The 21,046-nt window shown below is 40.4% G+C and overlaps 1 protein-coding gene across 15 annotated transcripts in view; it reads left to right on the top strand.

Moving 5' to 3' along the window:
- PLGRKT (plasminogen receptor with a C-terminal lysine) overlaps positions 1 to 21,046 on the top strand; it is a 61,269-nt gene that overhangs the window by 7,122 nt on the left and 33,101 nt on the right. For 3 of the 15 annotated variants that reach the window (XM_032635613.1, XM_032635612.1, XM_032635625.1), the window contains one exon: positions 7,744 to 7,830. In XM_032635613.1, coding sequence (XP_032491504.1) covers positions 7,744 to 7,830 — 87 coding nt within the window. Of the gene's footprint in view, positions 1 to 1,913; positions 4,675 to 5,767; positions 7,542 to 7,743; positions 7,831 to 21,046 lie in introns of those variants that run through there. The other 12 variants (XM_032635616.1, XM_032635614.1, XM_032635619.1 and 9 more) reach the window with 12 other exon arrangements.

The raw sequence follows: 21,046 nt of genomic DNA, 5'->3' as shown, positions 1-21,046 counted from the left end.
TTAGGTAGGGGTGATAGTTGAACAACATTTTGAATATACTAAAAGCCACTAAACTGTACTCTTTTAAATGGAAAATTTTATGATATGTGAATTATATCTCAATCTAAAATTTTCTAGGTAGGGAGAAAACAAGATTTGAGTCCACTGCTGCCATTATATTACAGTGCCATATGGTGTCACTTGAGGAATGGACAAAGTCCAGAGAAGGCTGTCCAAAGCTCAGTGATGCTCTGCTGGTTCAGATTGCGCCCAGGCTACAGTATGCCCCATGAATGAAGTCTAAAGTTAAAATTCAGACTGTGTTCCAGAGTATGCGCAACACAATTCCAGAATAGCTTAATACTGAAGACTTCTATCATTATCCCCACACATGCTCCTCTTCATAGACTGAAGTTCTTGGCTAAACCTGTTTCCCATTTTAATGAAGAAATTCACACTCCTTTCAAAAGCATCCCCTTAAAAGGGAATACCTCTAAGCACATCTTGAACTTTCAAAAACTTTTAAAAAATTTATTACTCTATAAACTTTTATTTATTATTCTAAATATTCTTTTTTAAATTCTGGGGCTTCCCTGGTGGTCCAGTGGCTAAGAATCCATGCTCACAATGCAGGGGGCCCAAGTTCCATCCCTGATCAGGGAACTAGATCCCACATGCCACAACGAAGATCATGCGTGCCGTCACTGAGACCTGATGCAGCCAAATAAATAAATAAATAAATAATTTTAAAAAATTAAAAATAAATTAAAAAAAATAAATTCTCATTGGAGTATAGTTGATCTACAGTTTTGTGCCAGCTTCAGGTACACAGCAAAGTGAGTCAGCTACACACATACACATATCCACTCTTCCTTAGATTCCCCTCCCATATAGGCCACCAAAGAGCACTGAATAGAGTTCCTTGTGCCACCCAGTAGGTCCTCATCAGTTATCCATTCCATACATAGTAATGTGTATACGTCAATCCCAATCTCCCAATTAAAAACTTTGTTTTCTTAAAAAACTACTTTATGGATATACAGGGAAATATTGAGTAATTTTACTGTCCTGAGGTAGGGGACTTTAAATGAGTTGAGGACTTTACGGATTTTACATCAATTCTTTCTATAATATGTATACTATTTAATCCAGTATTTCCAATCAAAATATTAAAAAGCTATATATATATATATATATATATATATATATATATATATATATATGAGGCGATCATCATGATGTTATTTTTTTAGGGTCTGGGAAGCCATCTAATTCTTTTTTTTAAATTTTTTATTTTATATTGGAGCATAGTTGGTTAACAATGATGCTACTGACAGTAGCAAAAAAAATCAGAAATATCCAGTGATGGATATTGTATACATACTTGCTGAAAATCTTACATATATTAAATGGTATATATGAATTCCATTTAACAACATGAAAATCCTTATGCTATAATACAAAATGATTTTTTAAAGTACCTATTTGTATGTGTGTATAAAGCATATATACATACATTCACAAATTCATACAATTAGAAATAATATACACACCAGTTAGTTATATGTCATTTGATATTGAAATAATTTTCCTTTAATCTTCTCACCCCACAGTCTATAAAATGTGTTCAATATCTATACCAAGATTTCTCTCAATTCCCAGAGTAGATATTCTCATAGTCACTTTTTTCACTTATATTTTAAAATACATACAAGAGTATTTATAATGTATGTGTATAAAGTGTATCCATTGGGTTTCCATCAGGAATCAGAATTCTACTCAGTTGGTCTGACTAAAGAGATCTTAGATGCTAATTAAAGGAGTGGGGGTAGGGTTAAGAGAACCATCTAGCTCCCAACCACCAAGTTGGGGTGAAGAACCATCAGGCTGAGAGTATAACAGCAGCAGGAAACCCATAGCATCTCTAGGCTGAAGAGCAAGGGAGGAGAGCATTTCCAGAGCTCTGTGAGCTGGAGCCACAGAGGAGGGGCCACGGGTTAAGAGCTGAAGTTGTGGAGAGACACAACCACTGCCAGATCCTCAAACAGAGAAAGAATGGATAAAACATACCCTACCTCTCTTTTCTACTGCCTCCTGTCTCCTGTGGATGCCTCCAAAGTCCCAACCCAAATGTAAGCCAGCTGAGAAGAGCCCAGGTGCTGTTTTCCAAAGAGGTCAGCTGCTGGGGTATAGAATAGGGCAAGGAAGCGAGGAGAATAGATATGAGGGGAGGCAAATAGAAGACCGAGATAGTCTACCTGTTTTGCCACCCAGTATTTATTCTTTCCCTTTGCTCAGATGGAGAGAAACTCATCCCCTAAACATGAGAATAACAGAGTCCTACCAAGTACTATATTGCTTTGAGGTGACGGCAATACTCTGACCTAGAAACTAAATTATAATGTTTGTCTCCATCAGTATTCTTCATCCAAGGAAACAGGGAAAGGAAGGGCAGGGAAGAAATAATCAATTAACGTTTTATATACAGAGCTACAGTAGTCCCTGCCTCTATAGCTTGTTGCTAGGCTAAAATTGATAATCATAATTTCCTACTTCATTCACTTTTGTTTCCCTTACTCTATACAGTATCTTAGTAGATTAGGATTTTTTACCTGGTATGGTGATACAACACTTTAATCCCTGTATGGTCTGAAATTTAAGTGCTCCTGACTTTATCAGGTTACTGTAGTTATCTAATGATCATTATTATTGCACATGGGAATATTAACATATGCTCAGTGAATCTTTGGGAGTCATGCACATTTCTCCTTGCCCTCATTGTATAGCTGCAACCCAATTTCCTCTTTGTAATTAGGATCAGTTATTCCAATTCCATCATCATGAGGAACCAAACTGATCAAGGGGCAGTTTCAGCTTCCAATTCAATGGAGCTATGGCTGGGTCCTCTAGTGGAAGCATTTCTTCCTTTTGAACTAGGACTTCGAAGTATGATAAACCCAAGGTTGTAGAAATGGTGTGCTGGATATTTTCATTTGTCCTAGGAACCTCTAGAGACTGTATGGACCTGGCTCCCCTATCTTCTGGCTTTCTTGTGTATCCAGCCAATGGAAGATTTCAGCAGGATTTCTGAGCATGGAAGGACAGAAAGATGTATCTTTCTTTTCCACCCTATCCCCACTTGGAGCTGAGGTGCTAGCAGTGGCTACAACTATAGGATCTTACCCTCCTGGGCCAAAGGTCAGCATCGACTGCTTTCCTGTCCTGAACAACATAGCTCCTGTTGGTAGCCCTCTTATACAGCCACAGCTATGGCTCTCGCCTGGTTTTAGTAACTGCTCCCTTACCTTTGTCCCTTCAGACCTAGAGTTAGTAACAGGATCCCACTGTTGCTGGTTACTACTGTTTATTTAATACTAACTGAGTGCCAGACATGGTGCTAAGTGCCTGAATATATTATCTCATTTAGTCTTCACAATCCAATAAATTAGATGGCTTTAGTCCTATTGTAGAGATGATAAAAGTAAGTTTTGGAGAGGATGAAGAGTGACAGTGATGGAGCTGGAAATCAAATCAAATATAAGTGTGCTTATGCTAGAGTCCAAGCACTCAAATGCTATCATACCAATTGTTATCCCCTCTTAAAGAGTCAAAGTTCCATGTGGCTTTGCTTCTACGGTGCCCCAGTCACTCTGGCAACAGGTTGGTGTGGTGTTCGCTCACATACAGAGCCTAGGGAAGGTTAGATCCGTTCTCCACAGGTGTGATGGTCAGCCAGGGCTAAGGGCAGTGACCTTCCTCATTGACCTTCCTCAACGCCAGAGCCTGGTGAAGTCCATGGTATTCTTCCAAGCCATTTAATAACAAAGAACAGAATGCCAACAGTTCCTCAAGTATTCTCTCAATAAAGCTGGGAGAGAGGCTTGACTTACTCAAGATAGAAATTACTAGTGGGGTGAGAAGAAATGAATCTCTCAGAACAGAAGGAGAGAAAGATAGCTCTGTCAAAAAAATTTTTTTTGATTTGGTAACTCTGGTCAAGTCTGCTCTTTTTCGTTTCCTGTCTTAATCTTTTTGCCACTTTAATGGTGGCAGCTCAACAGATGGAGTAGGCTGAGGCTCTAACAAATTAAATAAACTATGTCTGTGCTGAGATTTAAATGGGGAAAAAAAGTCCACGCTCAACATAAACCTATTCTATAAGAAGAAAAGCCCTTACAAATGTTTATAACTGTGGATTATGCTTAAGTGACAACCGCTCACGAGACACATTCTCTTCTAGAAACAGAGCCTACAAGTGGTGGTTGACATCGTATGTGAACAACTGTGAGATGGCTCATTAAGCTCTATGGAGGTTTTAGCTCTGCGAGGGAGCATGGATTGCTCAGGCTCCTCGTGGGTAACTGACAAACCTCACTGAGGACTTTAAGTGAGATTCCATTATGCTGCTTCTGCCTCCCCTCAAAATTTGAGTCGCTGGATTTTGAATTTGCCTTTTTAACCCGCCCCTTTCAGGCGCCAGGCGGGAAAGAAAACACCAGGCCTCCTCGGTCAGGCAAGAGGGCCCTTTAAGGAAGACGAGAGCTGCGCTGATAGGCTGAGGCTCGGAATCCCTGCCATGGCCAGCCAATCCCAAAGCTCTGCGGGGCGAGACCCGGTCCGTGAGGCGGTCTCGGACTCCGGCCTGGAGGCCTCTGCTTTGATCAGTGTCTCCGCACTTCCACTGCCCACTGCCCAGTGAGTGAACGCCGGCCGTGCGTGCCAGGCCGGCCGCAGGCTGCTGGGGAGGGCGGGTCCGCGGGGCTGCGTCTGCGTCTGCCGGCGACGAGCTCAGGGCCTTGGGCTTGCCGGGCCGCGCTGGGGGCCCTCTCCTCGTGAGTGCCCTTGGCTCTCCCGCTCCTAGTATCGCCAACCTCGTTTCGGAGGAACCGCTTCTAGTGCTAAAGACTCCAGACCTCTCCCATACCATTGTAATTAAGTTGGAGGAAGTAGGCAGAGCGTTATCAACGGAAATCAGCATACCACTGCAGGAATTCCCAAGTTACTGTGATTGGGTCCAGGATGAGCGGGTGGAGTTATAAATTACAGAAAACCTACCTGAAGCTGTGAGTTCTCGGCTGGAATTTGCAGGGGAAATGGGCTAGTTGGAATGGAACCCAAAGACTTATTGAAAATGATTGTAATCATGCAACCAGTCAGAAATGTAGGTAGTTAATGTGTCATTCGATCAGGAAATGAGTCAGCGCAGAAACTTGGATGACAGAGGTTATGGGTCATGGAATTATCCTTTTTTTTTCTTTTTAAAGTAAAATCAAATCCTGGCTCCTAGATGCAACCTGAGAAGGGCTGCCTGGGACTTGTGGTCCCAACACTTCTTCCTCAGAAATACCCATGCCTGTTGTAATCTGTAGCACAGTTGAGGCAGGGTTGGAGCATTAAAGAGTCCTTTCTAAGGTCTCAGGAGTAACTGAAGGAAAACCGAAGGCAGAAAGGACCCAAATCAGCATTCTTAGCCCTCTGACACACGCTGGTGTCAAAGTTTTAAGTAGCAAGGCGTTTGTCACCAATGACAAAGTGTTAGCATTTTTGAAAGACTCACCTTATACAATTTGGTGAATTCAAAGTTACTCCTATTGCAAGGTCACTCCTGTTTATTTTCTGATATATATTTTGTGAGTGGGAGAGTGAAAGCTGAGAGTATTGTGGATACCCTAAGGAACCTCCCAGACTTTGGAAAATGGCTTTCTTAGGGTGGGAAAAGAAGGAGAAGAAGGTTGAAAATACCGAATTCCAGGGCACAGTTCACAAGGTGTGGTGCACTCATTTTCAGGTGTGGTCTCCTTTGGGAACCAAGGGAAAGCTCTTCTTCCTGCTTGGCTTCTACCCTTAACCCGTGGGAATATCCCCTGATACATCGAAACTACAATCCAGACCCAAGAGAGCAAGGACAAGAAAAAGGGAAGCCTAAGTCCTAACTTTCCACATAGTTTCTCTTCCCTGGATGACTGACATGAGGATTGTCACTCCGCTTCAGGGAAGAGTCCACCCCCTTATAAATAGGAGCACTCTAAGGGACATAACTCTGACATACAGGGGGTGTGTGTGTGTGTGTGTGTGTGTGAATGGGATTAGAGGACAGCTGTTTTCTTTATAAATGTTTGCTGCATATGTAAAAATTCAATGATCTACTCCTACACGCAAAAGAAAAATAAGGAATGGCAACTGCCTGAGCTACACTTTCTCTTGTGTCATTCATGCTTTCTGCTCATTTGTGGGAAAGAGACACCTTGGTGACTGCCAAAATGGATAATATATTGCTTCTGCCTTCAGGCAAGTTCTGCTCTGCTGTTGGAGACAATGGACTTGGGGCTGTCAAATCTGGAGACAGCAGAGAACTTCTGCTAGATCTGCCCACCCTTACTGGGTGACTCTGCCTCTGGTCACTCACAGGATGGAGGAGGGCAGCGGCTGAGGGGTGGGGTGGGTAGGGAAATCTCATGACCTCCCAGGCCTGTTCAGGACTCTGCCTCTCCTCCTCTGGCTCAGCCTCCTGTGCCTAGCATTGAAGCTGACTCTGGCTCGGAGACCCCTATAAATCCAGGGTGCATCTCTGGCCAAAATACAGGGAAGCCAGTGAAGTCTGGCTTGTAGTATACACTTACTTGGAGCCCCATTAGCAGGGATAACCCATTGCGTCTGGCATGAAATATCCTCCCTCTCCCATCATCTTCTCACCAGTTAGCTAGAACCCAAGATTTTCTGCTGAGGCTATGGAAAATAGGAACTCTGTATGGGCTTCCCACAGAATATTGTGAATTCTGGGCAGAAAGCATTAGGAATGGCCACTCTGACCTGATGTTCACAAAGTGCTCAACAGCCTACCAAAGAGAATCAGCAACATCGCTGAAGCGGGTAGAGTAGTCGTAACTTCCCTGAGTTCTGCAGTCTTCTGAAGGTAGAATCAACAACTAACTGAGGTCTTCTGTACCTACCCAGTTGACTTAAGAACAGAAATTGGAGTTCTGGACCATCTAGAATTGCCAGCCCACTTAAGAACTTCTTAAGTAAGATAAATAAGATAGACGATACCATGTATTCATTTAAAATTTGTGTTTCCCAGAACATTTAAGTATCCTTAGGTTTTCCCCCTTTTGAGAACTTCAGTAGTAGCTTAAGAAGAAAAAAGTGAGGCTAGAGGAGGATGGCCAAGGGATGTTAGCAGTGGGTGGATGGAAAGAGCAAGTGGGTAGGAGAGGGGTAGGGATTATAGGAAGAGTATTGATATAGTAACCTTGAGATACCTAAAACGTCCTAAAATACAAATGCAAGGAGCACAGAGAAATCGGTCTTCAAGTTGTACAGTGCATCTTCTAAATCACTCCTCCTCAGAAGCAAAGGTTCTGTCATCCAGCTGTACAGAAGGTAAGAGGGTGGATGGTATTCACTCTGCCCCTCCTAAAAATGAGAGCGTTTTTCTTTTTTGTTTGTTTGTTTTTAAGTGCTCAGTTCTTCAAGATACACAGTGGAAAGAAAAATCAGGAAACATGAAGCTATAGAGCAGGAAAAGATTTTGGAAATCATCCAGTTCAATCAGCTGTTCTTATGTAAGTAAATGATGGCCAGACTGGTTAAGTTTGTCCAAGATCAGACAGCTAGTTAGGAGCAAAGACTATTGTCCATACTGTGTTCCCAGGTCAGAAAATTTTCTTTTTTTACTTTGTCTTAAGCTCATGGTAGCCTGAAAACAGAGCATATGAGGATGCATGTAGAATATATTGTTTTAAACTTTGCTTTTTTACATTTTAGGTCAAGATGGGGTTTATATTTTCAAAATCTATGAATGAGAACATGAAAAGCCAGCAGGAATTCATGCTTATGAATGCCCGACTTCAGGTACATTTTAATTTTTTTAATTAAAAAAATTTTTATTTATTTTTGGCAGCGTTGGGCCTTCGTTGCTGCACGTGGGCTTTCTCTAGTTGCAGAGAGCGGGGGCTAGTCTTCACTGCAGAGCATGGGCTCTAGGAGCATGGGCTTCAGTAGCTGTGGCACGTGGGCTCAGTAGTTGTTGTTCACGGGCTCTAGAGCGCAGGCTCAGTAGTTGTGGCGCATGGGTTTAGTTGCTCCGTGGCATGTGGGATATTCCCAGACCAGGGCTTGCACCCGAGTTCCCTGCATTGGCAGGGGGTTTCTTAACCACCGAGGGAAGTCCTTCAGATACATTTTTAGATAATTAAGCTTTTATGTTGTTACAGTGGTTAAAGTTTCTGTCACATGTGCTCCAGCACGATGTTATCCTTAACCTCCCAAAAGGTAAAATGCCCTCGGTGCTCTACCCTCAAAGCCAAGATGAAGTAGACTACTAATTATCTGGTGAATGGGCTTGTTTAAATCTCTAATCTAGATATCTAATGTAAAAATTTCCATACTGCAGGAAGAGATAACTGCTTAGAGTGTATGGTAGAATAATGCCCCTCCCCCACCCTGCCAAAACGACATCTGCATCCTAATCCCTGTGAATATGTTACCTTACATGGCAAAAGGGATTTTACAATGTGATTAAGCTGAGGAGTTTGAATTGGGGGAGACCCTGGATTATCCTGGTTTATCTGGATGGGCCCAGTGTAATCATAAGGGTCCTTATAAGGGAAAGAGGGAGGCAAGAGGGTCAGAGTCAGAGAGAGAGAGAGATTTGAAGATGCTATGCTGATTGATGACTTTGAAGATGGAATAAAAGGGCCATGAGCCAGAAGATTCAGGCAACCTCTAGAAACTGGAAAAGGGAAGGATACAGATTCTCCCCTAGAGCCTCCAGAGGGAATGCAGTCCCTCCAGTCCATTCCAGACTTCTGTCCTTCAGAACTGTAAGGTAATCAATTTGTGTTGTGTTAAGCCACTAAGTTTGATAACTTGCTATAGCAGCAATAGGAAATTTTAATACAGTGTGAACATTCGACATTGGATTTATACAATGGCTGGATAAAAAGATCAAAGCAAAGTAGAAGATTGTCTAAATGCCTAATATAGGTTATCAAAAGGTATTTAAAAATGTTGTACGTCAATCAAGTATTAAAAGTTTGACTGAAATTATTTTCCTAAGACGTCTAACAAAGATCTCTAGGCCTCTGTGGTTCATTATGGCCCTGGGAATAGACGGTCCTATTGTGAGACATATAGTGAGTGGTTAAAAGTGAGGACCAAAGCCAGGCAGCCTGGGTTTGAATCCTAGTTCCACCTCCTAACTAACTGTGTGGCTTCTGCTTCAGTCTCCTAACCTGTAAACTGGAGGTGATAGTATCCCCCTCAGAGGGTTGCTATGAGGAGTAAAGATGACGGTATATAGAGAGTGTGTAGAACAACGCCTCAGGTCTTTCGAACAATGTCTCTCACTCTATAAGCATTAGTTGTTGCTGTTATTATTGCTACTAAAGAGTGATAAGACTGTCTTGTGCAGGATAAAGATCTCTTTGGGGGGAATGGAACTGTTGAAAGAATAGGCAATTGAATTGTTTAACAGAAGAAAGTGACCTAGAGGAGACCAAACATTAGGTTTATGAACCAGCAAAGTATGTCACATACTCAGAGAGTCCTTGTCCAAGACCTCTGGAAACTACAGGGCTTTTACTTTTATGTCAGAAGTCAGGGTCTGTGAAGGGTTTGGGATTTTACCCGACTTGCAAGCTAAGAGATTAGCTTATTACTATCCCATGGATGCTGGCTGAACACAGGAGACACCTACATCAGACAGAGGACTTTATTACTCACAGCACAGCAAGAGCATAAGCATGAGGTTCGTGTCAATTCCCCATGCCTCTCAAGTCTCACAGAGGTGACAAAGATGGGTTCACATGGGTGCTGTGCACTCAGTGGGTTGGGGCACCCTTGAACTTTGGGAATCTGCTGCTTTTCTAGTTAATGAGGAGCTGGTGGAGTTGAGGTGGGGAGAACTTTAACCCGTTCCTGAAGGTTGTTCCCTGCAAACATAACCTCAAGAAATGGCCTGAATAAACAGCAGTCTGGGCCTTGCATTCTTGGCTTACCCAGAATGTGGGGGTACCTTCAGGGACCGTGGCAGACTGCCCCCTCAGTGCAATTGACCAGAGCTTTAGAACAGCCTTGACTTCTGCCCACTGATCCCAGCGACCATTATAGCTGGTGCTGAGGGTCAAACTGGCCGGAACACTATCAGCACCATTAGTTTTCAGCTTAGCTGAACCAAAGGTGAACCAGGCCCAGGCATTTAGGACAGTCTCTGTGAACCCAAGGGCCTTTTGAGCCAGTAGCTTTGCTTCAGGTGGCAGAGTCAGGGATAAAGTTTTCACCAAAGGGTAGCTACTACTCCTTTATGCAAAACTGAGATGACATCAGGGCCAGGCTAGGCACATCCTCAAATACATTATTTTCATTTGACCAGGAAATGGGTGCTTTCCTTGTAGTTGTCATCTCCTAGTTGACCCACCCAAAAATGGGGATGTCAGGCCTGAGTCATAAATTCTCCAGCGGTAAGGTGTTCATTTTTAACAGGAGCTCAGTCAGGCCTGAGTCATAAATTCTCCAGGGGTAAGGTGTTCATTTTTAACAGGAGCTCAGTAATAGGCCAATAACTTCCTCCCCATTTTGAAAGGGATCTGTTATGGGTTTGTGTCCCATCCCCGCCCTCCAAATTCATATGTTAAAGTCCAAACCCCCACTACCTCAGAATGTGACCTTATTTGGAGATAGAGTCTCTACAGAGGTAATCAAGTTAAAATGAGGTCATTAGGATGGGCTCTAATCCAATACGACTTGTGTCCTTATAAAATTTGGACACAGAGACGTGCATACAGGGAGAAGGCCATGTGAATATGAAGACACCATCTACAAACCAGGAAGAGAGTCCTGAAACAGAGCCTTCCTTCACAGCCCTCACAAGCAACCAACCCTGCTGACACCCTAACTTTGGACTTCCAGCCTCCAAAACTGAGACAATATATTTCTGTTGCTTAAGCCACCCAGTTTGTGGTACTTTGTTATGGCAGCCCCAGAAAACTAATACAGGATGTATCTGGTGCCTGTGTCCAGCGTGTGGCGCTGCTGTACTGGGCAGTGGCCTCTGGAGATGGCTGTGATTTTCTTTTTCCCTGGGATTCTATATTGTTTCTATTGGACCACTTGGAAGGGGTCAGAGAATCCCTGAATGGGAGAATGTCCTCTCATCACTATGAATGTTTACAATAAAAGCAAGCAACACAGAATACATTATATATTTATATTCAGGGGACACAACTGCAGTACGTTGAATCAGCTGAATGTTCTTTAACTTCCCTTTCTCACTGCAGACTGCTCAAAGCCTATCAGTTGAATTTTGCTCTATGGGAACACAGATCAAAGATATTAACATAGGTACTTCAGGGGTTATCATGATAGTTTCAGGAGATTAGGCTGTTTCCCAGCTGGGGGAGATAGAGAATACAAATGTGTATTTGCCCTTTGGTTTCTCATCCCAGAATTGGTATTACTTCCTCCCCTGGGCTCCCCTGGCTTCTGGAGAGCACTGGGGCTCAGGGGCATCATTGTTTTAGCCAACACTGGTGCCACTGCTCTGCCCTGTATCCTCAGCATTTTGGGCCACCCTGGCACTTAGCACATCCTCCCTGCATGGGACCAAGTAGACATGGGTGCCCACATCCAACAAAGCTATAAACATTGAGTTCTTCCTCTCCCCTCCCTGAAATTCCCTGGCACACTCAGCCTTCTTCCCTAAAGCAGCTCAAGTTAGAGGAGTGGAGGAGGGAAAGAGCAGCTCGGTGCCAGTCAGCAAGGGTTTGAATTTACTCTGTTTCAAAGGGCCTCCTGTCGCTGGACTCAACAAACAAATTTCTAATGTATTTAGCCTATGCAAAGTTCTATATCTTCATTGCTAACACCATTATTTCAGCCACATTGCATGACTTTTGGCTGGGGTGTGGGGCTTGCTGTCCCATTGATGTCATGAAAACATCCTTTCCTTCTCCCACTCCAGAGGAGAATGTGCCACAACCAAAGCATCATCTGGGAGTCTTGTTTGGACCCTACCTTTTGTTTCTCAGCCTCATTTAACACATAAGATAGTGAGAGATCTTCACTCTACCCTCTTACTTTCACCACCACCTATGCAAAAGCATTTACTTCCAGATCTCAGGGAGCCTTCTGATATCCTCTAACCCGACCAACAAGGGCCCTCTTCCAGAACGCCATCTCTATCAGCATCTTATCCTTGTCACCCAAACTGGCAGGCTGCATGAAGGGTCTGGGATTTTACCCTACTTGTAAATTAACAAGTTAGCCTGTTACTGTTTCACAGATGCTGGCAGAAGGTTTTGTTACTCACAGCACAACAAGGAGCGTAAGCATGGTGTTGCTGCCAGTTTTCTATGCACTCCAAGTCCCGTGGAGGTGATGGAGGTGGGCCTAGTTGTATGCTTAGGTGGATGCCTGGGTTTGTGACATGGGTGAGGAACAGTGAGCTTATAGAATCTATCACTTTTGTCATGAATGGTGAGCAAGGCTGCTCTTTGACTGGGAAGAGATGTTACTTCATCCCTCAAAGTTGCTTACTGCAAACACAACCCTGACAAATGGCCTGGGCAAAGAGTAGTCAGAGCCTGCATCCTTGGCCTACTCAGCAAGAATGCTTAGGGCCCATGGCAGATTGATTCTTCCAACACATGTGTTGGTTAAGATGATTAGTTTTTCCCTGTTGAGCAGGATATATTTTATTAATTATCTTTTAATTTCAAGGAAGGATGACAAAAAGAATATAGATCAATACAGTTGAAGCAGCCTTCCAACCCTAAAGGTGCTTGAGTTCTCATCCTAACTGGGGCAGCCAAGGGAGAAACATACTCATCTGTAGCAGTTTTGGAAGATTGGGTTGGTCCTTGAATGTTCCTCATTTAAAGAAACTAAACATCTAGCATCATTTTAAGGCTTAGAGCTATTCTCCTTTATATATATAAGAAATATCATGAAATATTTTATATATACAAGAGAATATATTTATAAATTATGAAGCATAATAAAATGAACACCAATGAACCCATCACTAAATTGAAGAATTATATTATCACAATACCCCTGAAGCTACATATGGGTTCCTCCCTATCTGCTGAATGAACCCAAACAGCTAAAGTTGGGCTGGAATGTCCCAGGGTTCCTAGAACTAAGCATGACTCTGAAAATGGAAGGAATGGGCCACTGGGGTGGGAGATGGCATGTCAGTTCTTCAAAGGGGAGGTTTAAAAAACCCCCGTTGAAACACCAGGCCTACTAATATCTCTAGCCTGTGATGGCATGTCTTTTGGCTTTTTTCCTATTTGATGGCACTTTAATTAAAAAGGATAAATAGAAGAAATAAAGCAAAACATTTATTAAAAAGAAGCCTAATAACTATAATCCTTTTCCCAGTGGGTTTTTTTAAGTTCTACTTTTATTTTGGTAAAAAAAGATAAATCATAACGTGATAATTCCATATTATTGGTGCTTATCTTTCAGAATAAAGCACCAGAATTAGAGATTCAGCTACATCTTATACCAGGTTCCCGCCTCTGGCTGTATATTCGATTCAGAGGGGCTTTTGAATGTACAGGTCCCACCCCAGACCAATCAGATATCTTCATGGCCAGACATGTAGTTGCTTTAAGCTCTCCAGGGGACTATAATGCACAGCCTGGGTTGAGAACCTTTGCCCTTTCCTTTTGCTACATAATTGTAATTGGTGATTGGCAGTGATTTAATATAGCATACATTGGAGATAAACCCAAATAAGTTTTCAATTTAGGTAAGTTAATCATGAAATTAAATCAATCACTGGAGTCTGGTTAATAAAAATTTATAAAAGGCTTCAAATCAAAATGGTTTCTTTTTTATTAACAAGTTGGTTCCAAATGAGCTAGAGGGGATTCATACTACTCAGTATAATAATGTTTTCAGATCATCAGCAAAAGTCAGTTTCTCACTGCTCTGTCTAGCCTCTGTTACTGAGGATGGTGGATGGATGGCTGTATTCATTAAGCCAAGTATCAATCAGGTAAAAATGAATACTTCCTTAAAAATGCCACTAGATGGCACACCTAAACCAATTTTATATGACCTAAGTGGCCAGAAAAGCATTTTGATGTTATAAAATAGGATAGAAACTGGAAGTATAAAGCAGAAAAAATGAGGGAAGATTCCATGGGTTTTTGCTGTGCTGTAGTGCTTTGTAGGAAAAGCAGTCATGGTCCATGTATAAGATTAGTAGGGCAGTTTATTCATTGTTCACTATGAGCAGGCAACAAACTAAAGACTTAAAAAAATATATGAGGGACTTCCCTAGTGGTGCAGTGGTTGAGAATCAGCCTGCCAATGCAGGGGACACGGGTTCGAGCCCTGGTCTGGGAAGATCCCACATGCCGCGGAGCAACTAAGCCCGTGCGCCACAACTACTGAGCCTGTGTTCTGGAGCCCACAAGCCACAACTACTGAGCTTACATGCCACAACTGCTGAAGCCCGCACGCCTGGAGCCGGTGCTGTGCAACAAGAGAAGCCACCACAATGAGAGGCCCACACACCACAACGAAGAGCGCCCCCCGCTCGCCGCAATTAGAGAAACAGCGAGCCTTTGACCTGTAAGTCTATGTAGTGTTTGGTGTTAAGAAAATGAGGTATAGTTATAAACCAAAAATACAGTTATTTAATATATATGAAATAATGTGCTACATGCTAAGCAGGATTCAGATGTGTATAAGGTGTGGGCTCTATATTCAAGGAACTTCTCATCTTATTTGGTGAGAAGAAGGTGAGGTATGCTGCAAATAACCAGATGTTTGTGGCATGAATGTGACAGGTAGAATAATGACCCCCTAAAGATGTCCACACCCTAATCCCTGAAACCTGTGAATATATTACCTTATATGGCAAACAGACTTTGCAGATGTGACTGAGGGAACAGGCCTTGAGATGAGAAAATTATCCTTGATTGTCAATGTGGACCCAATCTAAACACACGAATTCTTAAAGTAGAGAGTTAAAAGAATCAGAGAGATGTGATGTTGCTGGCTTTGAAGATGGAGGAAGGCACCCCCAACCAAGGAATGCAGGTGGCCTCTAGAAGCTGGAAAATGCTAGGAAACAGATTCTCTCCTAGACTCTCCAGAAAGGAACACAGCCCTGCAGACATCTTGATTTTAGCCCATTCAGACCTGTGTTGGACATCCAATGTCCAGAAGTACAAGATAATAATCTGTGTTGTTTTAAGCCACTAAGATGGTAGTAATTTGTCTGTACAGCTATATATGTTAGGGTTATTTTTACAACATAAAATATAGTGTAGACTCAATAAATGCTTTTTCAAATATTTAAAAAGTAAAACAGCAAATAATAGCAAATAAGTTATGAGAACTTGAAATTGCTTAAACCCCTATAACTCCCAACATCTATAATTCTTGTGCCCTCCCATCTGTTTTTTTGAGGTGAAAGCTGTACCAACATCTTAGAATAAAAAGGGCTTGATGTTCTGAGGAAAGCAAGAAAGTACAGTGTTTGCTTTGTATAGAGTCTTGTGGTGACAAGGAACCCAAAATGTAGCGTAGGTAGTGAAGAGGAGAGGAAAGCAGCCAACTCCATCTATAGCAAAAAGATGACCAAGTGGGAGTTGGCTCAAGAACTAGAAGTGTCAGGAGACTTAACTAGGAAGTGCCTTGGAGAAAAAGGCAGCATGATCAACACAAGTTCACCTACAGTGGGAGCTACAAGGAAGGCTACAACAGCTTAATTCTTGTGCCTGGATTCATAACTGTCTTCAACTTACCCCTCTGAAACTCATTTCTGCCCATGTCTCCATCCTGGTTACCTGCTCTTAGCCGCCCTCTTCTGAGATTCTTTTTTTTTTAATTGTGGTAAAATACACATAATATAAAATTCACGTTTTTAAAGTGTGCAATTCAGTGACATTTAGTACATTTACAGTGTTGTGCAACCATCACCACTATTTAATTCCATAGCACTTCCGTCACCCCAAAAGGAAACCCCATACCCATTAAGCAATCACTCCTCATCCCCTCTCCTCTCAGACCCTGGCAACCACTAATCTGCTTTCTGTCTGTATGGATTTGTCTGTTCTGGACATTTCATACAAATGGAATCATACAATATGTGGTCTAATGTGTCTGGCTTATTTCAATTAGCATAATCTTTCCAAAGTCCATCTGTGTTGTAGAATGAGTCAGTATTTCATTCCCATTCATAGGTAAATAATATTCCATTGTATTAATATACAATATTTTCTTTATCCATTCATCGGTTTAAGGACATTAAGATTGTTTCCACTTTGGGCTATTTCCCACTTTGGGAATAGTGCTGCTATGGGAATTCTTGTACAGGTTTTTGTTTGAACTCTTGCTTTTCAATTCTTTTTGAGTATATATACCTAGGAGTAGAATTGCTGGATCATATGATAATTTTATGTTTAATTTATTCAGGAACCACTAAATGTTTCCCACAGTGGCTTTACCATTTTACATTCCTACAACAATGTATGAGGGTTACCATTTCTCCAACATTCTCACCAATACATGTTATTTTCAGTTTTTGTTTGTTTGTTTTTAAATTCTAGCCATTCTAAGTGGGTTTACAGTGGTATCTTATTGTAGTTTTGATTTGAATTTCCATAATGACTAATAATAACATTAAACATTTTTCATGTGCTTTTTGGCCATTTGCATATCTTCTTTGGAGAAATATCTCTTCTAGTCCTTTGCTCATTTATAAATTGGGTTGTTTGTCTTTTCCTTGTTGAGTTGTAAGAGTTCCTTATATATTTTGGATACTAGATCCTTATCAGATATAAGATTTGCAAATATTTTCTCCCATTCTGTGAGTTGTCTTTTTACTCTCTTGACAGTATCCTTTGATGCATGTGAGTTTTTAATTTCTATGAAGTCAAATTTATTTTTTCTTTTGTTGCTTGTACTTTTGGTATCATATCTGAGAAAGTGTTGCCAAATCCAAGATCATTAAGATTGTACCTATGTTTTATTCTAAGAGTTTTAATGGTTTCAGCTTTTATATTTAAGTTTTTGAGTTCATTTTTGTATATGAAGTGAAGTAAGGGTCCATTTTCATTTTTTTGAATGTGAATACCCAGTTATCTCAGTACGATGTTCATTCTTTATGAACATGAAGTTAGACATTGCACAGTAAAGATTAGGAATCACATAGTAAGTCTGTTACTGACACAGATGAAGAAGCTGTTCACCTGGGTCCAGGCCCTCTGAAATGAGCATCTTGACTTGTTAGTGGCCTTCAAGTGCCTGAACTTCAAGATGGTAGTAACCTGCTAGTGTCTTTCTTTACCAAAGTTGGAACGAATGGAAATAAGTTAATTTAACTATATTATGAAGGATTGGGTCTAAATGCACAGAATATACTTAATGAATTTCCTGACTTTTAAAGAGACTTCTAAAAATGTTAAGTCTGTTTAAGTGTGGGACAAGATATTAATATGTCTGGAATCACTTAGAAGAGTTAATAAAAACACTAAGATTTCCTGTATATTGTCTATGTTGAGAAATGGTAGGAAATGAAAGTAAAATAATTAATAAAAGTCATTGGTAATAGGTCAAACCCCCAAGTTGATCCTTTGCTGCCTAGCCCTTCCATGCTGACAAGTTGGTCCAGGACCCTTCCCACACTCAATTCTCCAAGGGGGACATTGGTTTTAAGTTTGTTCACAAACTTAAATGAGATCAATAAATCCAGTTATAGATGATCAGAAAGCTTTTCCTTTTAGTTTCCTCCCTTAGCTACAATTCTATTTTCATAAATCTAATCAGAGTCAATTTTAATTTATTTCTAGTTCTTCATTGCTTGAGCAAGCAGGGGATGGAGGGTTACTTTACTTATTCATTAACTTGAGCGTTTACTGAATGCCTAGTATATAAGATTTTGGGCCCAAAACTATTAATTAAAAAATGATCCTATGGTTTTAATAATTATCTTCACTTTCCTCTATAAATCTTCATAATATGTACATAATGTGTACACATATACACACTCACTTCATCTTATTTTGAAAAGAATGTAAAGTAGGCTTGCTGTTAAAATCTTTAGACTTCTCATATGTGTCTTGTTTCTACTTCATTTTCTTCCTTAAGATAACTGACGATATAGGGCAGCAGGGGGAAAAGGATTTTAGAGAGAAAAAGAGACCCATAAACATCCTTAATATACAATTAATAAAAGGGAACAAGCTTAAGTGTCATTATTCTTGAATAAATTTACTAAAATGCAGAATAATAGTGAATCCAGATTTTAAGAAATGTTTTAATTTGAAATAATTTTATATTTGCAGAAAAGTTGCTAAACTAGTAGAGAGTTCACATATACCCTTTGTTTAGCTTTCTTTAATATTAACAATTTACAAAATTATAGTAATGATCAAAACCAGGAAATTAACATCAGTACAATACTGTTAACTAAATTACTGATCTTTCTGAAATTTCACCAGTTTTTCTCCTAATATTCCTTTTTTGTTCCAGGGATCCAAGATCTCACATTGCATTAAACTGTTGTTTCTTCTTAGTCTCCTTTGGTCTGTGACAGTTCCTCATTCTTTCCTTGGCTTTCTTAAGTACTTTTAATAAGTACTGGTTATTTAGTATAATTTCTCTCACTTTGGGTTTTTCCAGTGTTTTCTCATGACTAGATTGAGGTTGTGCATTTTTTACATATTATTCTTAAACCACAGGATGCTGTTATGTCTCTCTCATTACATCATACCAGAGGATACTGTTGGTATAACTTATTACTAGTGATGTTAACCTTGGTCACTTGGTTAAGGTGGTGTACACCAGGTTTCTCTACTGTAAAGTTACTATTTTTCTTATTGATAAATATCTTTGAGGAGTTACGTTGAGACTCTGTTAATATCTTGCTTCTCGTTAAACTTTTGCCCACTGATTTTAGCATCCATTTGTGGGATCTTATATGGAACAATTATTACTGTGGTAATTTTTGCCTAATGGTAATTTTTGTATTTCCTTCATTCCATTTATATTTGTTCATTGGAATAGCTGTCCCTTCTCCATGTATTTATTTATTCAGTTATTTATATCAATATGGACACATGGACCTACTATTCTGTGGGTTATAATTTAGTACCATCATTATTTATTTTATGGCCTAAGTTGTTTTGGCTATTGGGAATTCCTTCCAGTTGGTTCCCTATGTCCCTTTGACGTATCCCATCCTTTTTTGCTCATTTTCTGTATCATAAGTTAGTTCATATATATTGCCCAGGCCTGGAATTAATCACTCATTCAAGGAGTCCTAGTTTTTTAATTAGAGAATGATATTTAGAAATCAAGATCTGGGCTCTAAGGGTGCTTATTGCTATGGCCACTGTTCCTAGATCCTTTCAGCAAAGACATGTACTTATATACTAACCCATGTATATACACAGACTTATACATAGAAGTATTTCATACTATAAACCATGAGTTCATACTGATACCTCTAATTCCAATGCATTATAATGTTTCATTCTGACCTTTCCTTTTTCTTTATTTTTAAGTTCTTTCTCAGACAATGAAAAGCCTGGCTCTCATTTTCTACAATATATTCACTTCAATCCTAGTAGAAACAAGAAACAGTTACAGGATTGCCAATATATACTAACCAGCATACATTATTTGCATGTTCTTTTCCCTTTTACACTATCAATTCAAAATACTGTTTTCCTATAAATTAGGTTCTTCCTGGGCTACTTCAGGGTGGTAATTTCATTTGCAATACAGTTATACTTTGTATTCTGTCCACATCCTGTTTGAGTTTAGTTACAGGGTAGGGGAGTATATGAAACAAAACTATGTTCTAATCATTAAAGCTATACAAAAAGATACACTCCAAGAAGCATCCCTCCCTCCTCATCCTCGCTAACCTATTCCTATTCTTCTCTTTATATACCCTTTCCCATGCTGTCTCTATGTCTGATCTCTCTAGTCTTCGGTTTATCATTCCTGCATATCTTTTGTACCATAAACAGATACACGTTTATTTTCTATGTCCCCTTCTTTCTTACATGAAGGGTAGTGTACCATTGTACCCTTTTGTACCTTGCTTTTTTCATTTAACTGTATATCTTGGAAATCATTCCAATCAGTTCATAGAGCTCTTCCTCATTTTTTAACAGTTACATAATGCTCCATTGTGTGAATATATCATTTATTCAAATGGTGTATGGGCACTGTATTAGTTTCCTATTGCTATGACAGATTATCACAACACAAAATAATTATCTTACAGTTCTGGAAGCCAGAAGTTTGAAATGGGTCTCACTGTAAGAAAGTCAAGCTGTCAGCGGGGCTGCATTCCTTCTGGAGGGTCTAGGGGAGAATCCCTCTCCTTGCCTTTTCCAGTTACTTGAGGCTGTCCGAATTTCTTGGCTCATGTCTCTTTCCTCACTCTTTAAGCCAGAAGTGTAGCATCTTCATCTCTCTCTGACTCTCTTGCCTCTATCTTTCACTTATGAGGACCCTTGCGATTACATTGGGCCCACCTGGATAATCCAGGCTAATCTCCGCATCTCAAATTCCTTAACTAATCATATCTGCATAGTCCCTTTTGCCATGTAATGTAATATATTCATGGGTTCTGGGGATTAGGACATGGACTTCTCTTGGGGGGAGGCATTATTCTGCCTACCACAGGTACTTAGGTTATTTCCAATATTTTGCTGTTACAAATAGTCCTTCAATGAATAACCTTGTGCTTTTACATTTTTGTGCTGTTTGAGGTATACCTTCAGGGTAGAATTCTAGAAGTGGGATTGCTAGGTCAACAGCACGTGCCTTGTAGTTTTGTTAGGTATTGCCACATTTCCCTTCAGAAAGGTTGTACCAATTTGAGAGTACCTGTTTTCCCAAAGTCTCCCCAGCAGAATATGTACTTGCTTTTTAACTTTTGCCAATCTGATAGGCAAGAAATGGAATCTCAGTCTTGCTTTAATTTGCATTTCTTTAATTATGAGTAAACTTGAACATTTTCTCACATGTTTGAGGGCCATTTATATACCTTGTTTTTGTGAATTGTCTGTTTATTGGGTTTTTGTCC

The sequence above is a fragment of the Phocoena sinus genome, chromosome 6, assembly GCF_008692025.1.
Source record: "Phocoena sinus isolate mPhoSin1 chromosome 6, mPhoSin1.pri, whole genome shotgun sequence".
NCBI lineage: Eukaryota > Metazoa > Chordata > Mammalia > Artiodactyla > Phocoenidae > Phocoena > Phocoena sinus.
Note: the sequence above shows the minus strand (reverse complement) of the source record. Positions and strands in the feature narration are given on the sequence as shown.